We start from the raw sequence: 25,635 nt of genomic DNA, 5'->3' as shown, positions 1-25,635 counted from the left end.
GCTATTTTTGCAGATCTCAACGTATTTTTGTTCTTAATTCAAAGAGGTAAAAAAAAACCAGGACTTAAGAGAAATTTAGATTATGTGGAGGAGTTTTGATTTAGAAATAAGACACGGAAATTCAACCCTGACATATGTTCAGCTGTGTTTTATTTTTCATGATTACACATTTTGAAGTGTGATTCTATACTGATGATCTCATTTAAATAAACACTGCGTGTTATTTAAATTTCTGGTTTGCCATTCATCTTGCATATCCAGATAACATGCAGAGCTAGATTTTTCAAAATTTCCTTCTTGAAGTATGACTATACTATTTGTACATGGGTGTGGAGAAATGAATCTGAACATGCACAGGGAGGACCAAATGAATGAGGGTGCTCACCACCCTTTTTGCTATTTTTTGAAACAATTTGGTCACCTGAGATAATTCTGAAGTCTTTGAAACCGGAAAAAGCCCAATATTGTGTAGATGGCCCTTCTTCCTCCCCAGCCCCTCCAACTACATCCTGCTGCTTCAGCAACAGACGCATTACTCAGTTGCATTCACGTAGTACAGGTTTCAGGATTAAGAAGGAAGGAGAATCATAAGTCAGTCACCTCTAAGTGTTTTGCTAGTTTTCTTCCTTCCTTATTTAAAGAAACTACTCAGATTATTCACCTCACATATGTCCTCCTGTTTTTAAAAAGATCTATAATGACAAAAGCAGGAACAAGTAGATTAGTTGGATAACTTACCTTATGTGAAACCGTCACTGCTGGGAACAGGAAGGAAGAGAGATTTGACCCAGGCCTGGCTATCTTTCTCATCATTTGAATCACAGAGGCTGCCTGTGAACAGTCAAAACTTTCCTGTCTTCCTCGGTATTTCTAGTAACTACAAGGAGATGTGTGTAGAAAGCAAACTGCAGAGCAGCACAAATAACTAGAGAAGGGACCATTACCTCCTGTTGGTAGATCAGAAAATGTCTTCATCTGTAAAATTCCTTCCTTTCTGCAGGCAGACCTCCTCAGCATGTTAAAGAGCAGAATTCCATGGTGGAAAACACTCTTCAAAAATATATTAGGCGGTCATGTAAACAAATGCACTGTTGAAGTTCACAGTGTTCAACAACAGATGACACTTGCCTGTTTCTAACTCCAGCTGAAACAACTGAGGGACTTGAATTGGATTTTAAGCTGTTTAGTAGTTTCTAACTTTCCTCTTTATCTGAGTGCAAAGGGAAAGTTTACCATTAGTCAGTTGGTGCCCCTCTCCCTGTTCTAGAAATGAGAAAACTGAGGCTTAGAGACAGTAACTAGTCAGGGAACAGAACTGCTAACACAGCTGGAATTCAGACTTGGACAGTTCAGAGCCCTGTACTCTCAACCAATGATGTGTGTTGTTTCTCTGTGAAATATTGATATAAATATTGGGAGGTTTATGTCATTTCCCATTTTTTTCTGACTCCTTTTCATCTTTGCCCAGCTACTGTAATTAGTTGATAGTGGCGGGGTGGGGGGGATGAGTTACATGTGTGTGTTACTGTTTATGTAGTGTAACCTTTCTGGAGTATTATCCAGTAGTAGGCAACAAAAGCTGTAAAACCCAGCATTACCTCTGGAGATGGTCATCTGTGTCTTGCAATATCTTCTTCAAATAACTCTCAAAAGGGGAGGGGTTCTTGCTGTGGCACAGTGGGTTAAGAATCCAACTGCAGGAGCTCAGGTCACTGCAGAGGTGCAGGTTTGATCCCTGGCTCAGTGCAGTGGGTTAAAGGATCTGGCATTGCTGCAGCTACAGCTCAGCTTCAGTCCCTGGCCCAGGAACTTCCATTTCCTTCAAGTGCAGCCATAAAATTTTTAAGAAGAAAAGGGAAATCCTGTTTTCCAAAAATTTACTATATTTAATATGAAAATAACTGGTACAGTTAAACTGCAGTTTGTTGGTATAAAAACCTCTCCTTAAGAATTATAACTGGTCTCTATGAAAAAACGTATATTAATGTCCTAAGAAAAAAAGGACACAAAAAGCATATGCCTAATGATGATTTATGCATAAGGGTCCAAAGAGTTCATAAAACAGATTAATTGTTGCTAAGAATTAGGGATGCTGGGGAGGGAAGACGGTAAGCCTCTAAAGGATGGCACAAGGCCAGTCTTTGTAGTGACGGACTAGTTCTGCATCTGGACTGTCCTAACAGCTACAGGAATCAAAGCACATGATAAAGTGACAGATCTATACCCAGGCATCATTCCATTGTTCGCTTCCTGGTTTCGATACTGTAATTATGTCAGACATAATCATTGCAGGAAACCAGGGGAAGAATACCCAGGACCTCTCTATGCTGTCTTCGCAATCCTCTATGAACCTAAATTATTTCAGAGTAAAAAGTTTTTCCCAAGTTCTTAAAGTTCTATAAAATAGTTTGGTACACCAAGGTTAAAGGGGTGTTTGAAGATGCTTGATTTTAGTCTTATGAAATTTTTCTTTGTTAAAGTTATTGGAGTTCTGACTGAGCAGGTTAATAAGAACTCGACATAGTCTCCTTGAGGATGCAAGTTCAATCCCTGGCCTTGCTCAGTGGGCTAAGGATCCAGCCTTGCCGCAGGCTGCAGTATAGGTCCTGGATGCAGCTTGGATTCAGCATTGCCATGGCTGTGGCGTAGGGTGGCAGCTGCAGCTCCAAGTCACCCCTTAGCCCAGGAACTTCCATAAGATGTACAATTATTTTAAGTGCCGAATATTTTGAGTTCTAGCACCAACAATACCAAAAATTTTGCCGTGGATTTTTCTACCAACTGGATCTCTCTGTTTTTTTAGTTTGTGCCCAGGGTTGTGACGTCTGCACAACAGAAAGCTGGGAGAACAATCACAGCCCGGATCACAGGGAGATGTGATTTTGCTTCAAAAAACAGAATCAGTAGCAGTTTAGCTATAATGGGCGTTTCTCCTCCCATGAGCTCCGTTGTTGTGGAAAAACATCATCCGGTCACAGTGGTGAGTCTGCATTGGATGACCTTTTGTCAAAGCATCTTTTTCCTGAGAGTTGATGGACAAATTATCGCTTAATGAAATGCTGGGGAGAAAATCAAAACCCATGATATCTGGTATTTTTGCTGCCTTTATATACTTATAATTGTCACACCTGCTCAAAATCTACCTTTTCCTCTTTTAGGAAATTAATTTCAGAAACATTGTTTTGTCTCAACAGTATAAAAATTATCAAAAAAAGTAATTCAGTGTGTTCATGTCCAAAAGGGTAAAATAAATGATTTCTCATTAATTTAAAAAAGAGACACATTATTTACACCTCAACTGCTCTTCATGTAACAAATTTAAGAAATGCTTTTATAGGTTTTAATTTTTGATTTTTTTTGATATCTTCTTCCTGCCTTTTCAATACAATTGTCAGCATATTTTGAATTTTGCAAAAAAAAATTCAGGTTGTAATAAATTCATGTACCGTAAAGGAAAGTACATGGAATTGAAACAAAAATGAACTCAGACATTGAGTTAGTGCGTCAATTTTGTTTCTTACTGCCTTTGAGATCGTATAAAGTAAAATGAGCCTTTATTTTTTTCTTGTGTAAAATGGGAGCCATAAGAGGACTTAACTCCTGGAGTTTTTGCCAGGATTCAGGATTAAATGAGAGAACGTGAAAATTAAATGGGATGTTAAAGACATTTTGTAAACTGTAAAGCTATAAGCAAATTTAACAAAAATTACAAGAGAAGGGTACATGGGATATATCTATTTCTTAAAACTGAATGTGAATCAGCAATTATCTCCAAAAGTTTAATTCCTAAAAGTTACAAGAACACATTCCTCCAGAGAAACAAGGATTGACTTTAAAAGAGAATGGCCTCTGTATAAATTCTCAAGTTAAATTAATATTCCTGTCTACTTAATATGTCAAAAAGATAAAAGGAATGATTTTAAACCCTTTTCTCAATACTACATTGCTGCTAGATAATTAAGTCCCAAGAGGCTGGATTGATTGTTTCAATTTAGGTCCAGGGTGAGTACAGGGCAGTGGCAGGCTGCGCTGGAGGAGTACCACACTGAAGACAGGGAGGGTGGAGGATTATCTTTGCCTTCATAGGTTGGACTGACTCTGAAAGTCCTTAGATGACTTCGCCACATCTTTCTGAAAAATGTGAGATTCGTTATCAAAAAATCTATTTTTATCAGCACATACGATGTTCGTGAAGAAATGGGGCATGGGGGGAGAAAGACTGTCCTTCAGCAAGATCAAGAATATATAAAGAGAAATGTGTTTAATTCAGACAACCTGTTGTTTTGTACTGACAGGAATACTTTTTTCCACGGAGTTTCCGTCGTGGCTCAGTGGTTAGGAACCATGAGGTGGCGGGTTTGATCCCTGGCCTCACTCAGTGGGTTAAGGATCCGGCGTTGCCGTGACCTGTGGTGTAGGTCGCAGACGCAGCTCAGATCCCTCGTTGCTGTGGCTCTGGCGTAGGCCGGCGGCTACAGCTCCAATTCGACCCCTAGCCTGGGAATCTCCACATGCCACAGGAGCGGCCCCAGAAAAGGCAAAAAGACAAAAAAAAAAAGCAAAAAGGAATAATTTTTTCCAGAAGAAAAATTTCTGAACTAAAGTATCAGAAATGTGGGTTACGAGTCTTACCTCCCAAACTGCCCTTTGCTTATTTAGCATGTCCAGTGACTCTCCAGTAATTGGCCACAAAGTAAACAGCCAAAAATGGCTTCCATTATTATTTCCTTTGGATTGTGTAACAGACACAATGGCAGTCCCCTGTACTATTTCATTTTTTTCCCAGCAACCTATGATCTAACCTAATGATCAGAAACCCTGTCACTAGCCAACCAGTAATCAGATTTCTGACCCTTGAGCTCCATCTGCTGGCTAATTGCCCGCTCCTAGAGCTACTTATCCTGTGCTGTATTTTGTAGCTCACGCTGCCCCTGGAACCATGCATCTGCTTCTGCAGTTCTCTTGCCCACCATCCCTAGGGACAAACAGCTCTCTTGACAGGGTCAGAATGGGTGGCTATCAACTAAAATTTCATACCAGTTGCAAGAATTTCTCCCACTTGTAATGGTTATCCAGTTATTTATGTACAAAGAAACAATTACATAGTACTTTCAAGAAAGGACATTTTTCCATTTCTTTAAAGAGGAACACTTAAAGCGAATCTGACATGAGGGTCTTTGTTTCAAGAGGTTTCATTTTTTTTTTTTTTTGAAAGAAAGCCTTCTGAAATATAAATGTTCTGACGTAATATATATAATTTTACTTCAAGTATTTTAAAGATGACTTTTCTAAGTGGAGACCTTAATAGGACTCTACATGTACTCATGTTTATGGGGTTAAATTATAGATAATGAAATATTTAATATGGGGTTAAATTACAGATAATGAAATATTTAATGTATAATTCTGTGGGGTTATTAAAGCATATTTTTGCCTTTTCAGCAAACCATTCCTCAAGCTACTGCAGCAAAATATCCCCGGACCATCCACCCTGAAAGTAGTACCTCGGTTTCCAGGTCTCTAGGAACCAGATCAACTCACACGCCATCTCTCACAAGCATTCATTCCATAAAAGTGGTTGACTAAAAAGAATGTTCATACTGAGGTCTTTTAATTCTTCTGGTTTTAACCAAGAATTACAAGTCTTTAGTTTTTAAAATTTCATATTCTTAGAACACCATGGATGCGTCATGTTCATTTTTTCAAAATGACAAGAGACTTTTTCAAGCTGTACTATCCTTTGTAACTGTATGTAGGGTTATTTTAATTTTATTTTTTATTTAAGCAACTAAGTAAAACTTTCTTAAATTAAAAAAGAAACTGGATTTTTTTTTAATAGGCTCAGCCTGTCACTGATTACATCACAGTATATAAATCCTGTTTTTGCAGTATTACTGCCGAAAGGCTAAATCAGTTAACTTTGAGAACTTTACTAAAAAAAAATTATTAAAACTAACGCAGGAGAGTTCCCATGTGGTGCAGTGGTTCCAACTAGGAACCATGAGGTTGCGGGTTCGGTCCCTGGCCTTGCTCAGTGGGTTAAGGATCCTGCGTTGCTGTGGCTGTGGTGTAGGCCGGTGGCTACAGCTCCGATTAGACCCCTAGCCTGGGAACCTCCATATGCCTCGGGAGCAGCCCTAGAAAAGGCAAAAAGAAAAAAAAAAAAACAACTAATGCAAACTAAATTTTTTATATGACAGTTTAAAAGGTAAGGCCCAGAGTAATAATGTTTTATCACAAAGTTTTTCATGACTTTAGTACATTAGTACCATTTTTCTAGGACTATAACAAAAATAGGGGGAAATGGCAATACTTATGAATCATTTTTAATGTTGAAGGGAAAAAAATTTTTACTAGCACAAAAACAGTGACAGAAACATCAAAAAGAAATTTCCTATTCAAATGATCCTGTTTCTTACCTTTTTGAAACTCTACGGCATTGAACCCTTTTTCCCTCTGAACATCCATTTGTCCTGTGGTGGTCCAGCCCTAGGCAGAGACTTCACTCGCTGGTCAACAGGAAGAAATCATCTGGGCAAAACAGATTGTGGAGAAAAAGACCAGGCTTCTAATGGTTTTATTGCTGGCTAACTGGGTTATCTTGAGCCAGACACTTAGTTTACATTAATGTCAGGATCCTCATCTGTGAAATAATGCGATCTACCTACCCTACCTGCTTCCCAAAGTATTAATGGCTTACATGAAAATGAATGGATTCTGAAGAACTTGTGTAGAGCTTGTTTCCATATCTTTAACAGAAGCAGATGGACTTAATAATCTGAAGCCTCTTTCTATCTGAACATAAGCTAGCTCTATGTTCTAACTTTACTCTTGGAAATCGTTTTTCTTATTGCCTCATGTTATAACAAGACATGAAAGAATAAATGTGAGCTATGCAAATAGCCCATTTTCTAAAGGGCACACCGAGGCTTTTTTGAACTATTGACGTGTCTGGCTGTGTTTTCCAGAGTGTTAGATCCTTCTCATACAACACTTGTTTTGGATTCCGGCCAGTTACCGCTGTGGCAAACAGCTCCTCTTGGGTCAATAAACACAAGTCAGCAACACCACCTCTCCTGCTGCCCATTTCTGGGACAGGCTCCTCCCCACGGCTTTCCTATCTGCTCAGAGCCACCTACTCCTGTGCAGGCCTGAATGAACACCCATGGCGTAAACAGATTAGCTCTTCCTTTCTCTGTATGAACTATCCTGAGATGCACTCACTAGTTGATCCTCGAGGTCAGATCACCAACTCCGTTTGATGCCACGTGTTGGCCAGTTTGGTCAATCACCCTGGTCTTGGCTCTCCCACCTTCCCCTTTCACTTCCTTTTTCCTTCATTCCTTCATCCTTTGCTCATCAGCTTTGGTCTTGGGCTGTGCTTTTTGAGGTACCTGCATGACAACTAAGAATGGTTTTCAGTATCAGAGCCATAACCACATGGACAAACGAAAGTGGCTATTATGAATATTGTCATTAAGAATAAGGAGTTCCCATCGTGGCGCAGTGGTTAACGAATCCGACTGAGAACCATGAGGTTGCGGGTTCGGTCCCTGCCCTTGCTCAGTGGGTTAAGGATCCGGCGTTGCTGTGAGCTGTGGTGTAGGTTGCAGACGTGGCTCGGATCCCGCGTTGCTGTGGCTGTGATGTAGGCCGGTGGCTACAGCTCCGATTCAACCCCTAGCCTGGGAACCTCCATATGCCGTGGGAGCGGCCCTAGAAATAGCAAAAAAAGACAAAAAAATAAATAAATAAAAGAATATTGTAAGCATCTTTTAAAGCTTTATCTAAACTCTAGAAATTGTACACTGCCTCAAGTAATCAGTGTTAGCCTAATTCAACTCAAATTCAACAATTAAAACACTTGAACAGTAAGAGTATGTATTCACATTTATTTTTGCATAAAGAAGTTACCCAGATTTTAAAGTAAGGTCAGTAGAAACTGGCCATATTGGAGAATAGGTGGGGACAATGCTTTTCACTAAAAACCTTTCTAAAACCTTTTTGGAACTGTGAACATAGTACCATTTTAAACATTCATAGCATGAAGTATACCATTTACAATCAGCATGAGGTGAAGATGTAGATCTGTAAATTCATGATTATCTATAAATCCATGATATAATAACTGGACTGAAACGGCTCCCAATTTTATTTCTTGCCTTATAGACTTTGGCCTATAGAGTCAGAATTTGAAAATGGAGAGCCTTAAATCATAACGAACAGCTACACATAAACTGATATAAATTGATATCTGATTTCATATTTCAGAAGCTTTTCAGATTACAAAAAATGATGCGTGTTCAGTATGTACCAAAAGTACAAAGAAAAATTACAGTCACTTGTACTTACATCACCAAGAGATTAAAAAACACTGGTGCATACACCTCTGCTCTCTTCTAATGTCTTACCCATAGGTGTTACTTAAAGGCAACAGTGACTACATTTCCAAAGCAAGTTTCTCTTATGAAATCATCAGTAACAGTTAATATTTCAATACTATGGCTATGGGGTTAGGCACTTGACAGGCATTCTCTCTTCATCATCACCTCAACATTATGGAGCAAACAGACCTTTCCCTCATCCTTTCCACATAGAGAAGGAAACTAAAGACAGGAGAACTTGAATGTCAGCAATGCTCTAAGGCTCACAGTTAATAAATGGCAAAACCATGTCTGCCTATGCTAAAACCCTTGCTTTTTCATACACCATGATGGTCCCACCATCATGTATTTTTAAAACATGATCCACAAAATCCTAGATTATGCTCTCACTAGACATGCTATCATCTATTGCATCAAATGGCAGAAATGGGAAAATCATATACAACTTGCCTTAAGCAAAACCAAAAAAAAGGTTCAGTTCAGCGGTTAGAAAGTGTAATTCCATTTTTTTCATCTTAGAGAAATCCTATTACTGCCATCTTCATAGCTGCGAGGGACATAAATCCTACTGGAAGAACTTCATGACATTTACAGAACTGAAATTTAAAAGGACTGAATCCGGAGTGGAAAATCATTTAAATACAACTTCTTTAGGCATTTATGAAACAGCACATTTCTTGTGCCTTGAGTCAGTTTCACTTTTAAATTGACGAATCTTTTCTGAAAAAAAATAAGATAACATTAGTAAGAGCTAACATTTATTAAGCATTTGCTACACGTCAGGCACTATTCATCCCACACCAGCCCTTTGACACAGGCATTTTTCTAGTTAATAACTGAGGACACTGGCAGAGTGAGTTCTCTATAGAACTTGCTCAAAATCACACAGCCCATTAGGGTTGCAATTCAGCTATATGTCCACACAGTCTCAGGGCAAAGCACAAGCCCTTCCCCACTGCAGTAGGCTGCCTCTTAGTCTTCCCCAAGAATTCGTGTGGACACTTTCATAGAAATGAGTAGGTTCAAAGTTGAGGGGAAACCCCCCAGTGCTGAGAGGATGATGTCACGGAAGGCAGGCATCATCCATGCACTATACCTCGTACCTGTCACTGTTGAAACTGAATATTGGATCCATGAGCTGATGTGATTTATGGTTTCAGTTTCGGGTAAAACCCCATCAGTGAAAATAATGGCAAGTGTCCCTATATTTTGGTTTGCTACATAAAAGTTCTAACACCACCTAATTTAATCAGTATGTTTTCAAAGCATCTTCTTTGACAATGTGGCCTTTGGCAGAGTGATTTTTAGCAATGATCCCAGAGGGCAAAATAATTGCCTGTCTGCTCTTTTCTCTCAACCTAGAGATAACTTTTTCAAATATACTAACTTGCAGAGTTTCCAAGAGGAACAGGCATTGTGAGCAAGACAATTCTTAGTATAGAGCACTGTTGTAAAACCTTAGTAGATGGTTTGACACTCCTGCTCCCCGCCTCCTCCCCCAACACATGCACTTTTCAAATGCCCGGCAGGGAAGTGACACTGAGAACCACCAGGCTAAATATGGGACTAGTACTGACTAAGTCACCAAAGGAGAAGCTGTGTGTTCTGACACCTCACTAGGACTGTGGTCCAGGGGAGGACTTCTGCTGACGGACAGCTACCATTTGAAGGCAGCAGGAATTCCGATCTGTCATTGAAAACTGTAACTCACCAGCCAGTTCCGGGAAGCCCGCGCGCACAAGCTCTTCATAAAGGTGCTTGGCCGGCATGGCCTGCGTCACCAGGGCCCCGTGCAGCCAGATGAGCAGAGCTCTGTGGCCATGTTCACGGAAGCTCTCCTCACCTGTGCCAAGCACAAAGGGGCAGCTGCTGACATCTCCTTGCTGTGAACTCATCCTAGCTAAATGCCCGCAAGACTGGGGTTGCAGGTTCACTCCTCTGGCAGCTGTAAGATGAGAAGCCTAGTGGATGAAAGCCCTCCCAGTCCCCTCACAGGTATTTCCAGGGGGACCAGCGTGTGCTATCACTGGCACACACACCTGCTGTGCTCGACGCAGACCCAAGCAGCAGATGAGAGATTTAATAGCTGCGTAGCTAGCAGGGAGGGACCATCTTAAAGAGATGTTGAGCATGGATGGACCTAGAAACTATCATGCTAAGTGAAGTCAGCTGTACAATGAGACACCAATATCCAATGCTTTCACTGACATGTGGAATCTGAAAAAAGGACAGACTGAACTTCTTTGCAGAACAGATGCTGACTCACAGACAGTGAAAAACTTATGGTCTCCGGAGGAGACAGTTGGGGGGTAGGGGGATGTGCCTGGGCTGTGGGATGGAAATCCTGTGAAATCAGATTGTTATGATCATTATACAACTACAGATGTGATAAATTCATTTGAGTAATAAAAAAATTTTTTTAAAAATCACACAAAAAATAAATAAAAAATAAAAAGATGTTGAGGAGTTCCCATTGTGGCACAGCAGAAGCAAATCCAACTAGTATCCATGAGGATGCAGGTTCAATCCCTGGCCTCGCTCTGTGGGTTAAGGATCCAGCATTGCCATGAGCTGTGGTGCAGGCTGGAAGCTATAGCTCCTATTCAACACCTAACCTGGGAACTTCCACATGCCCCACCTGCAGCCCTAAAAATAAGTAAGTAAATAAATAAATGTAGAGATATTGAAATCTTCATCATTCAGGGGGCACTGCTAGGCCGTCAGCCAGCATTTCTCAAACTTAAGGTGCACGTTTCACCTGTGGGTTGGATGGGGATCCTGGCTGCCTGAATCTAGGGTGAGGATCTGCAGGTCTTTAAGCTCCTGGGTCCTGCTGCTACCATGGCCAGTTAACCACACACTGAGAAGCCAGCATGCACCCCCTCATTTTCAGGAAAATCTTCGGGGAGGGGAGGAGGAACATCTGCACCACACCCTACAACCACCTGTCCCCCAGCCAGACCCAGACCCTTCACTGGGGAAATCTCGCTAGGTGCCTAACCTCTTCTGACCCCCGAGAGGTGTGAGGGGGTTGCTGGGACACCAGGACAGGAAGCCATTGCCACTCCCAGCTGGCAGTCACAGTGACAAAGCCATGCCAGGCCCCTAGCTTTCCCAGACGCTGAGATAAAGAGGGCCTGAGCTCTGCAGTGGAAGTTTGCTGCACAGACTGCTGGAGGAGCAGGGATTTCAAGGAGAGCAAACTGCACCCATCAAGAATGCGCTTCTAGGTGAATTCAGTTCCTTCCCTAATCTGGGCTCTGCCAGACTAGTTTTTCTTAAAGACCATCAACATGTCCCACCTTTGCTCAGAAGCTCACCAACTCCTTCACGCCGGTAGGTAGCATCACCCCAGGTTACCATGGCACTGGACTGTGAATGGTACTGTTACCACGCCAACTGGAGTAGCAACTCCTTCAAACATGCACCATGGCTTACAGAGCTGCTGTATCGCTCACCTGGCACAGCTAAACACACTCTGGGCACTCCCAACATGTGAAGCAAACACCTCAAAACTTTCCTTATCCTGATGGCAAGTAATCTGAACACATACTCTATTTCCAAATTAAATTTTTAGGTCAAGAGAGATTTCCAGAAGGCAACTCCATTTTCCTAAAGACTTCGCAGACCTAATTAACAACAAGGAGAAATGCTAACAGTATAAAAGAAATTGTGTTAGAAACTATAGTCGATTTTCAATGCATTATCTTCTTTTTTCCCTGCTTTTTTGTTTTTGGCCTCCCCACAGCATGTGGCATTCCCGGGCCAGGGATCAGATCTGAGCCACAACTGTGACCCATGCTATAGCTGCAGCAACACCAGATCCTTTAACCCACTGTGCCGGGTCAGGGACTAAACATGCATCCTCGTGCTGCAGAGATACTGCCAATACCATTGTGCCACAGTGGGAACTCCATCTCCATTTCTTCACATGAAAATGTACTCCTTTTGTTGGAATTCGCCAACAAAACCTGCCATAACATACTTTTGTGTGGTCTAAGTAGCACGCGCCCTTGGGCTGAGGCTCTGCTATCTCCAAGCCCCAGCCATCAAGAATGGGAACCACCCCTGAGTGTGGGACTCACTCACATCTCATGATAACCATGTAAGGACAGTGCTCTGAATAGAAAATTTTACCAAGAAAAGCATTTGCTTCTTTGTTTTTAAAGCTAATTCACTGGTAATGCAAACATTCTATATTCCTAGGTTTGGGTCAGTTATTAAAGAGCAAAGCTGAGGACTCCAGCTGACCTGACCTCACTAATTCCTACAGCTGGAGTCTGGCTGAAATGATGCCCTGGTTTGGAAGCCTCTAACCATGAGAGCCCTGAGTCTGTCTCCCACGTGTCTCTCATGGGAGAGCTGGTCGCGCCAAGGCCATGACCTACAAGAACCCCATTCACCAGGCCTGCTTTAAGGGATTCCTTCCTGGAGTGGAAGCTCTCAACAGTGAGGTTTTTTTGTTTGTTTGTTTTGTTTTTTTGGTACATGGAAGTTCCCAGGCTAGGGGTCAAATTGGGGCTGGAGCTGCCAGCCTACAGCACGGCTACAGCAACATAGGATCCAAGCTGCATCTGTGACCTACACCATAGCTCATGGCAATGCCGGATCCTTAACCCACTGAGCGAGGCCAGGGATGGAACCCTCGACCTCATGGTTCCTAGTCAGATTCGTTTCCCCTGCACCACTATGGGAATTCCAACAGTGAGCCTTTTATTAGGGCATAAACTGGTTCACCTCAGGCCAGTCTCAAGGAGCTTTAGACATTAGGGGGCTTTCTAGTGACAAGCCAACTTGCTTTCTCGGTGCCCAGTTCAGTTGGCAAACTTAAGCTTCTTCCAGGCTCAAGAAATGTTTCAATATGGCTCAAGAAAAGTCATCCTCCTTTGCGAACTTCATACTGCAGATTCCCATGAGTATTGGCAGCTTGCAAGGTGCCCAGTCACCTGTGTCCTAAGCTAAGTGGCCCTGCTCCTGGGCCCCTGCAGCCTGTGGCTTCTCGTGAGCACTGGACACCCAGTTGGAAGATGGGCACCGGGAAGGACAGCTCTTCTAACACCCATGCCTCCTGCACACAGGGCCTGGGCCATGCTCACCTGACCACTGCTCCTCAATGGCTCTGATCTGGGTGTCTGTAAAGTTCCATGAACGGGCCAGCCTCTGCCACTCGTTGGCTTTCAAGTGACGGTAAGCCAGGTCCCAGAGGACACTGCGAATGTGCCTGGTCTCCTGACTGTGATCTTGCTTGAACGTCACCATGAGGCTGGTTGATTGGTCCCCGAGGTTCTCACCATGCTCCTAGATCAAAGGTAAATGTATCAGATGATTTCAGACATTTTCTGCCTGTTGCTTTATATCAGAGTGTGGTGGCTGAGACTATGTTTTCAATATTACCTGTAACTGTATTATTTTTCTGGCATCTGAGATGGAGATAAATGTCTGAAATAAAAGGCTGGAGTACTGTCTAACCCAGGGAACGTGAGAGATTTTGCTGTGCTATGTCCCATGCCTTTTTCCAGTCTGCTGACCACCTCAAAACCAAGCAGAGGGGATGCCATAGCTAAAGCAATGTCCCAACAACAAATGTGTCTTTGAAGACTTTTTTTTTTTTTTTTGTCTTTTTGCCATTTCTTTGGCTGCTCCTGTGAGATATGGAGGTTCCCAGGTTAGGGGTCGAATCAGAGCTGTAGTCACCAGCCTACACCAAAGCCACAGCAACTGGGGATCCGAACTGAGTCTGCAACCTACACCACAGCTCACGGCAACGCCAGATCCTTAACCCACTGAGCAAGGCCAGGGATTGAACCCGAAACCTCATGGTTCCTAGTTGGATTCATTAACCACTGAGCCATGACGGGAACTCCCGACGGCCTTACTTTCAATCACTATCCGTTTTCCTCCTTTGGGGTGTTTGGTTTTTTCATACCAAGGTTTCAGTGGGGCCCAGGTTGGATATACACTTGATGAGACCCCATAGCTATACCCCAAACAGCCTGTGCTCATAGATGTGAGGAGAGCAAATGAGGAGCCTGACTCTGGGGGCCAAGGAGGGGAGAGCACAGGGCTTCGTCTCATTCTGTGTCACGGCCAGGCTCAGTCCACTAGCACCGTGCCTGGATTATTCTTGTTTTCTGGTTTGTCAAAGGTTCCTTTGGTCCCTTTTTAAGAATTCAAGGCCAGAGGAATTCCTGTCATGGCACAGTGGAAACGAATCTGACTGAAATCCATGAGAACACAGGTTCGATCCCTGGCCTCGCTCAGTGGGTTGAGGATCCGGAGTTGCCATGAGCTGTGGTGTAGGTTGCAGACACGGCTCGGATCCTGCGTTGCTGTGGCTCTGGCGTAGGCCGGTGGCTACAGCTTTCATTCGACCCCTTGCCTGGGAACCTCCATATGCCATAGGTGAGGTCCTACAAAGATTTCAAAACAAAAATGAAAACAAAAACAAAAAAACTGGAGAAAATCTCAAAGTGAAAACAGATGTCATTGTTTCCTAGAGCCACACCTACCATGCCCAGGCCATCAGGGCTCCAGACAATCTCTTCCCCAGAGGGTAAGAATCAGGGATGCAAAAGTCACATCCACCAAGAGGTTTGGCACCTCCCATCCATTTTCCTTCCCTGTTTTACATATGTGACTTCTATCTTTGTCTTTCATTTACATAAAAATGAATCTTAATGAAAGATATGCTGAACAGCAATACAGGAGTCAATGCTGGGGCAAGAAGTGGACGAAAGGCAGATCTGGTTTTTAGAACCTGAAAACATGGTGGGGCCTGGGCCTCAGCAACCATCATGGATCAGCCTGCACCTTCACCGCATCAGCAATCTCATCTGGAAAGTCTACAAACTCCTGGTAAATTGGCCAAGGACAAGGGCAAGATCTTGCTTCAGTATCTGGACTTTGTGAACACAAGTTGGGAGAGGACGGGTGGGGTGACTTTCCCATAATGGTTTCAGGGCCACACCATGCAGGGTCCCGTCCACCTCAGCCTTGATCTACTGCCACCGTGGAGAGTGGGAAGCCCTCGAGGAGTTATGTAAGTAAGGCTGGGGTGGGGGTGCGGGGATCCAAAATACTCGGGAGCTGTGGGCACTGCACTTTTTCCTTTTTCTCCTCACTCCATCTCCTGAAAATCATAAATTCAAGATCAAAACCCCAAACTCCACCAAGCAAAATGCCTCTGCTTTCAACTTTGAATTATAGCATCTTTATTTCTTAGAGAAACACACATGCTGTGTGCATTCCAGGATTGGGCTGGGCGGCCCTTCAGGCTTCTGTAAGAAAGGGCCAGGGATCTGCAAAGCCCAGGTCTTTTTGAACAGTCAAGGGAAGCATTAGTAGCTTTTCCACAAAGTACTGAACTATTTTGCAGGAGTAACATAAGCCAGAACTGGTGGAAATTAAAATAGCATAAACCAGATTTTAGGAAGCTCCCACATGCTTGTGAACCACTGAATTTAAAGATGGATGATTGGGTGCTTAGGTTGATAAATAAATGGATGGAGGGAGGAAATTCCAATCATATCTTTAATCTTTTCACTAGGCATCTTTTTAATATTAGTCCACAATAAAAACTCAGTAACAACAAGAATTTTAAATAATAAATAACAATCAATTCACTTGGCTAAAAAAATATTTTAAGGCTACATATTAAAAACCAGGAGTTCCCTTCATGGATTAGCGGTTAACGAACCCAACTGGTATCAATCCCTGGCCTTGCTCAGTGGGTTAAGGATCCGGCGTTGCTGTGAGCTATGGTGTAGGTTGCAGATGTAGCTCCAATCCTGCATTTCTGTGGCTGTGGCAGGCCGGGAGCTGTAGCTCCAATTTGACCCCTAGCCTAGAAACCTTCATACGCCGTGGGTGTGGCCCTAAAAAACAAAACAAACAAAAACAAATCATCCTCCCACTCCAGACCTCAGGTTCCCAGTCATCACCAGGGTTAACAACTCCTAGCATTTCTGGGGGTATATTTCATCTATATTTATGCATTATTTATCATTTTCAAAGTTCATCTAAATCTCACACCTTAAAGCTTTGTTAGGAAAGAGGGTTTATTCATCCGGTGGAGAAAATCATTTATTCTCATCTAGGAAAAAGAATCTAAAAATGCTGACAAGCAATAAAAATAGAACCAATGAATATTCCTGTTTTTAAAGGCAATGTGAAAACAACCATTTCAGCAGCAAGAGAAAAGATGCCACTTGGGAAAGTCATTCTCAATAAACTACAGTGACAGCCTAAGACAATGAGAACGAGGCTAAGAGAAAGAGGAAAAATGAGAAGGAATAGAAATCAGAGGAGGAAGGACAGCGATTAAACAGAGTTCTGCTTGTCTAACATTGTTTTGTTTGGTTTGGTTTTATGGGCAAACAAGGAAAGGTTGTGGCGGATAATGTGGCCTTTGAACTGATCCCCAAATGCCAGGACTCTGGAGCCTGTTAAATAACACTGCAAGCAGGGAAGCATATCAGTGCACATTGGCTTAAGGATTTCAGGGACATTTATTTCTCAGAACTAGCAAATTCAACAGCAAGATGGGCTCGAGGCTCCTCCAGGGTCTAGGACCTCAATTCTGGCTCCAGCCACTGGACCCGGGTGGTCGAGGACACCCTAGCCTAGAACAGCAACACTTACTGGAAATGGAGGGTGATGTGTGGTCATGCAATTCCTGCCTGAGGGCACAGACCCACATCTTAGATAGAAGCGCATTCTATTGAGAAGCTGCATGAGTGGCAGGGATCAGACCATCCCAGGGAGTCTTAATCCAACAAGGCAGAGGGATGCGCTGGAGACAGCTTCTGTGTTGTCATGACAAACACGGCTCTCATGACCTCACAGAATACTTGAGCGCTCAAGGGCCGGCACAGCAGGACACTGAAGACTTCAAAACTCTCAATAGGAGTTTCCTTACCATGAATAGAATGGGGGCCTGGGAGCTTCAGAAGGGACTGTAGCCAAAGACTCTGTGACAGAGGACACAGCCAGGAGTCAAGCACCCGGGACCGCACGCTGGGCTCCCTAGCGCTGATGGGGACTGGCCTGCCTGGCCCAACTGAGCTCTGCCCATTTCAGTTCCAATCACTAGTGCTGACACAGCAAAGGGAGGAAGAGAGGTGCTCTTCACACCACGAGTGGGACAGCACAGGACAGAATGGACATTTTTAACTGCATTGACCGGTGCCCTGCCTGCTAGAACAGAAAAAAGAAGTCCATGGACCTCGCACTGCCCATAACATGAGGAGGTGGCAGAAGGGACCCTTGCTGAGCTGAATTCATCCGTCCTTACCTCTCTCCAGGCGTAGTACCTCTCCGCTTTAATGAGCATGTCCACAATGAGGCTGTGGTTGCTCCTGGCGGCCACGGCCAGGGCGGTCTTCCCTTGCTAAAAGTCAAAAATCAAAATATCAGGCAATGCAGCCTCCTGGGTAGGAGCTCTAGCTTTGCAACAAGGGGGCCTGGGTTCAAATCCTGACCCTACTGCTGCTTTGCAGGGTGAACTTGAAATCCTCATCTTCTCTAGGTCTCCATAACTGCCCCTCTGTGTAACGGTGAGGTGTAAGCCTGACATGCATATAGAGCCCTTAGGACTGTGTGTGGCTTGGTGTAATTATCTAAGCGATGCTAGATATTGATAGTGTCAGGTGCTGGGTCAATTGGGCAGGGGGAAGGATTTGGGCTTAGGGACCCACCAGTGACGCTTTACACATGCGCAGTCAATGGGAACTCAAGCATTTCTCTAAGACCATCACGGGGTCACCCTGGCTCACTGCACTGGGACAGCCTCAGCAAATAACATGAGCGTATACTTTTCTCCTCCAAAGGCTGGCTCCACCTGCAGCCAAAGGCTTTAAGTCAGAGTCCAATGACCCCACCCCCCACAAAACTGCCTGCTTTCCTTTCTTCTAAAAAGGACATCCTGAAATAAATAAATAAATAAATAAGACATCTTGATGGTCAAAGAACACATGAGAAGATACTCAGATCACTATTTGAGAAACACAAAATCAAAACTACAATGAGGTAGCACTTCACACCAGTCAGAATGGCCATCATCAAAAAATAAATGCTGGAAAGGGTGTGGAGAAAAGGGAACCCTCCTACACTGTTGGTGGGAATGTAAGCTGGTGCCAACCACTATGGAAAACAGTATAGAGGTTCCCCAAAAAACTAAAAATAGAATTTTATGATCCAGCAATCCCATTCCTGTGCACATATCTAGAGAAAATAATAAGTTGAAAAGAGACATACACCCCAATGTTCACTGAGGCACTATTTACAATAGCCAAGACATGGAAGCAATCTAAATGCCTATCAACACAAGAATGGATAAAGAAGATGTGGTACATATATACAATGGAATATTAGTCAGCCATTAAAAAAATAGGAGTTCCTGCTGTGGCTCAGCAGTTAACGAAACTGACTAGCATCCATGTGGACTTGGGCTCAATCCCTGGCATCCCTCAGTGGGTTAAGGATCTGGTGTTGCCGTAGGCTGTGATGTAGGTGGTAGACATGGCTCGGATCCCACATTGCTGTGGCTGTGGCATAGGCTGGTGGCTACAGCTCTGATTCAACCCCTAGCCTGTAAACCTCCATGTGTTGTGAGTGCAGCCCTAAAAAGACAAAAAGACCCTCCCCCCAAAAAGAAAGACTAAAATAATGCCCTTTGCAGCAACATGGATGAACCTAGAAATCATCATTCTAAGTGAGTTAAGTCAGACAGAGAAGGACAAATACCATATGATATCACTTATACATGGAATCTAATGAAAAACTGATAAAAAGAACTTACAAAACAGAAATAGACACAAAGATTTTGAAACCAAATTTATGATTGCCAAAGGGGAAATGTAGAGAGGTAGGGATAAATTAGGGGTTTGGGATTGACATACACACTACCGTATGTAACTAGATAGGTAACAAAGACCTACTGTATAGCATAAGATAATCTACTCAATACTGTACAATAACCTATATGGGAAAAGAATCTGCAAAGGAATGGATATATGCATATGCATAACTGATTTGCTTTGCTGTACACCTGACACTAACGCAACTTTCTAAGTCAACTCGACACTAAAATAAATTTTTTTAAAATGAGTTCTCATTGTGGCTCAGCAGGTTAAGAACCCAACATAGTGTCTGTGAGAATGCAGGTTTGATTCCTGGCCCCAGTGGGTTAAAGATCTGGTGTTGTCACAAGCTGTACTGTAGGTTGCAGGTGCGGCCATACAAAGAATATTAAAAATAATACTTAAAAAAATAAAAGAGACCTCCTAATTTTAGCTGGGTACTTGGCCGCCCTGAACACTTCCTGGCCTCCCTTACCTTGGCCATGTGAACTAACTTCTGGCCGAATGGTATATAGATGGAAGTAGCACATGTGACTTCCGGGAAGTATCTTTAAAGAGAGGCGGGAGGTCACGCACCTTCTTCCCTCCTCTTCCTTGAGTGGAATGCTGCCATGATGGCAGGAGCCTGAACAGCCACTTTAGACCAGGAGTTGAAAGCCCCAGGTGAGAAGGGCAGAGTAATAAAACAGAAAAGGGATAGGTCTGATTCCGAATGATATAAATAACAGTAGCACTACATAGTACAGAATTCAGGTCACTAGACTCCTATCTGGAATTTTGTCTAGGAGTTCCTGCTGTGGCTCAGTGGTTAACAAACCCTACTAGTATCCATGAGAACGCAGGTTTGATCCCTGGCCTTGCTCAGTGGATTAAGGATCCAGCATTGCTGTAAGCTGTGGTGTACGTTGCAGATGTGGCTCAGATTGCAAGTGGCTGTGGCTGTGGTATAGGCCAGCAGCTACAGCTCTGATTTGACCCCTATTTTGGGAACCTCCATATGCCATGGGTGCAGCCCTAAAAAGACAAAAAAAAAAAAAAGAATTTTGTCTATTATATCCTACCACCTACCACCTCTAACCAGAGATGAGGGGTTAGAATCTTAACCCAAGAGAATGAGCAAGAAGGCTATTCTGGAGACAATCTGAGATGTGAAATACCTGGAGCCCTTGTGGTACCTTATACAAATGAAAAAAGGCATGTGTTTGTCAAGATGGATATAGCTCCAAGCGACACCACACAGCTTTGCAAGCAGCGTGCTCTAGATTTTACACAGCGCATAAGCTGGACATCTAAACTTTTTTTTTCCCCTCAAGTCAAAGACAGTAGTTCTCATTTGTTAGGCAAATGATCTATGAAGAATCTGCTCATCAGGGATCCTGAAGAAAATTTAAACAAATGGTCATACATAACCCTAGAAGAAGCTCCAACCTCAGGAACCCTTGTTTCTATGCTTAGGGATCCAGCGATGTATCCTGATACTTCTCTCAAATGACAGAGTAAGAAGTTCAAGGCCCACCACCTTAAGTGGGTTTTTTTGTTAGTCCAGGCACTAAGACCCAGGTGATCCTGAAAATTAGAGCTGAAAGTAATCAGCTTCTAATCAAAAGAGACAGTAATGAAATTAGGAGGAACTGCATTTTGCAGGCATTTAGCAAGCTCTAATTGTATGCTATCTAAATTCTGGCTTGAAAAGCCAGTTGAATCACCATAATTAGCCTATTTTGGGAAGGCAGCATTCTGAGAGCCAGAGGTTTCAGGCTCACAGAAAAATCTTCCCAGGGGGTACAGCTGGTGTAGAAATCTAAATCCTTGGGTGCCATTGAAGGTGGGTGGCCCTCGGGGAGCTTGGGGACACCTCAAGGCGAGGGGACAGGAAAAGCCAACTTTGAACAAACCTTGGCTCCTTCTTCCCCATCCAGACCTTAGAAACTGTCACTTATCCTTGGTAAAAAATTGTGGGAATAGATAAGTAATTAATGAATAAAAATAACCTATGTCCTGGGTGCCAACTATGTGCCAGAGAGGCAAAGAAAGAGGGAGGGGGAGAAGGGAAATTTGGAAAAATCAAAAAGCCCAGAAAACTGTGGCTTTTGTTTGGAAAATAGAGTCAAGAGTCAACTGATGTGTTCACTGGGTTATATAGTCCACTCACACCAGGGGCCTAAGAGGACTTCCCTGCCCAATGCTATAGATTCTCCACTCACCAGAAGGACGTGGAGGTGCTAAATGTTAATGAAAAATAGAAGACAATACAAAAAGAAAGCATGGGAAACCACTAATGCTAAATGTTAATATAAAGCTAAATGCTAACAGAAGTTCATGAGCCAACACTGGCGCCACCTGAGTAATGGAAACTCCTTTATGCTTTTCTGTTTCCCAAAATATATTACTTAAATGATCAGGGGAAAAAAAAGAGTTAATTTTTTAAAACTGACATACAGAGACAAGTAAAATATCACTGCTTAAGATCCCAAACATATGCAATGTGCAGGTCTGAAATAGACGCAGGTTTGCACTCAGAATTAGAGATGTGCTGAGATGATAAATAGTGTGGGTGGAGACGAGGAAGGAAAAATGACAACATCTGCCAGTGCTGGACAGCCAAGCAGCCAGTAGCCTTGGCTTTGCAGCTCAACTCTGCCTCTTACAATGGCCCTAATACCATAGAAATCTCTCAAGTCTTCCCAAAAACTAGGATTACTTCCCTACCTCACAGAGGAGACATGAGGATTGAAGTAAGATGTGAAATGCGGCAAAGGGTTGCAGAAAAGGTCACCCTGCCACACTGTTGGTGGGAATGTAAATTGGTGCAGCCATGATGGAAAACAGTATGGAAGTTCTTCAAAAAACTAAAAATAGAGTTGCCATATAATCCTCCAATCTCACTCCTAGGCATATATCCAGAGAAAGCTCTAACTCAAAAAATACATGCACCCCATGTATTTACAAAAGCCAAGATATGGAAGCAATTTAAATGTCCACCAACAGACAAACGGATAAAGACAATGTGGTACACCTATACAATGGAATACTAATCAACCATGAAAAAGAATGAAACATCATCATTTGCAGCAATGTGGATGGACCCTAGACATTATTATACTAAGTGAAGTAAGTCAGACGGAGAGACATATATGATAACACTTATATGCGGAATCTAAAATATGACACAGATGAACTTAGCTATGAAACAAAAATGGACTCACAGACATAGAGAACAGACTTGTAGTTGCCAAGGGGGAAGAGGAGTAGGGGAGGGATGGACTTGGAGTTTTGAGATTAGCAGATGCAAATGTTTACATAAGTTGGATAAGCAACAAGATCTGATGGTATAGAAAAGGAAACTATATTCAATATCCTATAATAAACCATCACGGAAAATTGAAAGAATATGAAAAACAATATGTCTGTATATGTGTATATACACATACACACATATATATATCTGAATCACTTTGCTGTATAGCAGAAATACAATATTGTAAATCAACTAAAATAAATTTTTAAAGTAATTTTTTAAAAAAGAACAAAGATGTGAGTGTGAACACCTAGCAGGACCACCCCACAGTGGTCTTTTACACCACCCAGGAAAACTGGAACCTAACGAACAGACAACCCTCCCCTGGCTGAATATGCAGAACTATGTCACAAGAAAAAAAGCAAAGCTGTCTTTCTTTAAAAATGAATCTACCCTACGCCTAAGAATGCAAGCAACCCAAATATCCAACCATGGGTGGACAGAAACAAAACATGGCATATACATACTATGAAATATTACTCAGCCTTAAAAAAGAAAATCATGACACATATTTCAACTTGGTTCAACCTTGAAGACATTCTATAAAGGCAAACAGTCACAAAAGCGAAAAGACTATCATTCCACCTACATGAGGTAACTAGATTTTGGCTGTCACATGCATAAAGAAACTCTGGAAATAAAAGAATAAACATTTAACAAATGGGTAAGTATGTCAAGGAGAGTGTTAGGGCCAGACAAACAGGGACGGGGTGAATGGGAAATTTTTACTTTAAAACTTTTAATAATTGTTTAAATTTTTGGACCATGTGAATCTATCTTGTCAAAAAATTAATATATAACTTGAATTTTTAAAACACATTTTATTGTTCAGAGTAAAAATTACTACCTCAATCAAAATTGGGATGTTTTGGATTTCCTGCTGCAGTACAACAGGATCAGCAGTATTTCTGCAGCACCAGGACATAGGTTCAATCCCTGACCCAGCCCAGGGGGTTAAAGGATCTGGGGTTGCAGCAGCAGCTGCAGTATAGGTTGTAACTGCAGCTCGGATCTGATACAAGGAACTCCATATGCCACCGGGTGGCCAAAAATGAAAAAAATAAATAAATATTGGGTTGTTTTACTGACTATCAAGATACAAGGCTTCTCCAGTTTGCATCCATTTCACAAAGGATATGTTTGTGCTGCCTCTCAAGGCAAACAGCCAACAGGGAGGACCCAGCCATCGGTTCAGCTGAACAGAGTCAAGTCCCTGAACTCACCTTGTCAACAACCTTCAGGTCACAGCCCGCCTTCAGCAGGATTTCCACCAGTTCCACATTTCCACAATCAGCAGCTACATGCAAAGGAGTTTGCTGCCTCTGCCATGAGCAATTTCAGAAATACAATCCAAGCACGTTAAGGAGGGGGGAAAACGTGCACAGTGAAAGACAAGGGGCAAGCAGAGGTGTCCTACCTAGGAATAAAGGAGAACAGGTAAGTCATGCATTTTTTTAATAGGTACAGGGAACATTCACGGCAGTGTAATTTATAACAGGGAAAAATCAAAAGGAAGTTATATGTTTAATAAGAAGACTCATGAGATAAATTATGATGTGTCCACCTATTGGAATAATAGGCAACCATTACAAATGATTTTTTAAAATGACTTCAATTAGAGATACCTAGGATAGTCAAGTTCACAGATATGAGGTAAAATGTTGGCTTCCAGAGGGAAGGGGAGAAGGAAATAGGAGTTATTTATTTACTGAGTATGGAGTTTGAGTTAGGGAAAACAAAGTTTTGGAGATGGATGGTATGATAGTTATATACATTGTGAATGGACCTAATGCTACAGAACTGTACACTCAAAAATAGTTAAAATGGTAAATTATCACATGTATTTTACCACAATAAAAAATGATTTCAAATATTTTTTGAATGAGAAAAATGCTTGTAACATTAAAAACCTTACAACACAGCATTCTAGCTGAGCTCATTTATATACGAAAGTAGAGAGAAAGAAAAGGAAATGCATTCGTGATGTTAAGAATGGTTAATGTCCAGGGAGTTCCTGTTGGGGCACAGCAGAAACGAATCCGGCAAGTATCCATGAGGATGTGGGTTCCATCCCTGGCCTTGCTCAGTTAGTTAAGGATCCAGCATTGCTGTGAGCTGTGGTGTAGGTCACAGAGGTGGCTCAGATCCCATGTTGCTGTGGCTGTGGTGTAGGCTGGAAGCTACAGCTCCAATTTGAACCCTAGCCTGGAAAATTCCATATGCTGAAGGTGCAGCCCTAAAAAACAAAAACCAAAAAAAAAAAAGAGAGAGAGAGAGAGTGGGAGAATGGTGAACGTCTAGATGGAGGGATTAGAGGTTATTTTTATTTCCTTCTGGATGCTTTTCTCTACTTTATAAATTTTTCACATTATAATGTATAAAGGGATGCAAGACTTTTCATTTCTTTCTGGAATAATCATTTCCGTATCAAGAGGATAAGAGTGTTTCAGAGTGATATATAAAATCACAAGAAAATCATATCTTAACCTCCCAACAAGAAGAATACTGATGGGAAGACATTTCTAAATATTAGGACAGAAAGGAACATTGATGATGATCCAGCCCAACCACTAAACCAGAGAGAAGACCCAGGGTCACACAGCTGGGCACGGGCAACTCGCCCAGGACTCGTCCTACTACAGCACGGAACAAACCTGCTTGGGATGTTAACATAATTAATGTCAAAAAGTATTTACTCAAGACCCACTTTCAGGTGCAATGTACCCCCCTGGAGGGTTCATGATCCAAGATGTCCAAGTTACGCTGACAGACCCACCAAGTGTCTACACTAACAAGGAACAGAGATACAAGTGACACACATCAAAACCACAGTATCTCTCGCCTATTTTTTTTTTCTTCCCTCTTTTTAGGGCTGCACCTGTAGCATATTGAGGTTCCAAGGCTAGGGGTCAATTTGGAGCTGTAGCCACCAGCCTACACCAGAGCCACCGCCATGGGGGATCCGAGCCTCATCTGTGACCTACATCACAGCTCACAGCAACGCTGGATCCTTGACCCACTGAGCGAGTCCAGGGATCAAACCCTTGTCCTCATGGATGCTAGCTGGTTTTGCTAACCACTGAGCCACGATGGG

The 25,635-nt window shown here is 42.5% G+C and overlaps 2 protein-coding genes across 15 annotated transcripts in view; one reads left to right on the top strand and one right to left on the bottom strand.

Annotated features, from left to right (window-relative positions):
* POC5 (POC5 centriolar protein) overlaps positions 1–5,816 on the top strand; it is a 39,873-nt gene extending 34,057 nt beyond the window's left edge. For all 10 annotated transcript variants that reach the window (XM_047778132.1, XM_047778135.1, XM_047778134.1 and 7 more), the window contains 2 exons: positions 2,804–2,980; positions 5,443–5,816. In XM_047778132.1, the coding sequence (XP_047634088.1) occupies positions 2,804–2,980; positions 5,443–5,586 (321 nt within the window). In that variant the 3' untranslated portion in view covers positions 5,587–5,816. The remainder of the gene's footprint in view (positions 1–2,803; positions 2,981–5,442) is intronic.
* Positions 5,817–7,877: 2,061 nt separating this feature from the next.
* ANKDD1B (ankyrin repeat and death domain containing 1B) overlaps positions 7,878–25,635 on the bottom strand; it is a 68,263-nt gene continuing 50,505 nt past the window's right edge. For 3 of the 5 annotated variants that reach the window (XM_047778120.1, XM_047778122.1, XM_047778124.1), the window contains 4 exons: positions 23,765–23,863; positions 17,677–17,772; positions 13,481–13,682; positions 9,111–10,227 (listed from right to left, as the gene is read on the bottom strand). In XM_047778120.1, coding sequence (XP_047634076.1) covers positions 10,001–10,227; positions 13,481–13,682; positions 17,677–17,772; positions 23,765–23,863 — 624 coding nt within the window. In that variant the 3' untranslated portion in view covers positions 9,111–10,000. The other 2 variants (XM_047778121.1, XM_047778123.1) reach the window with 2 other exon arrangements.

The sequence above is a fragment of the Phacochoerus africanus genome, chromosome 4, assembly GCF_016906955.1.
Source record: "Phacochoerus africanus isolate WHEZ1 chromosome 4, ROS_Pafr_v1, whole genome shotgun sequence".
NCBI classification, from domain to species: domain Eukaryota; kingdom Metazoa; phylum Chordata; class Mammalia; order Artiodactyla; family Suidae; genus Phacochoerus; species Phacochoerus africanus.
The sequence above is the reverse complement of the archived record's forward strand: the minus strand, read 5'-3'. Positions and strand labels throughout refer to the sequence as shown.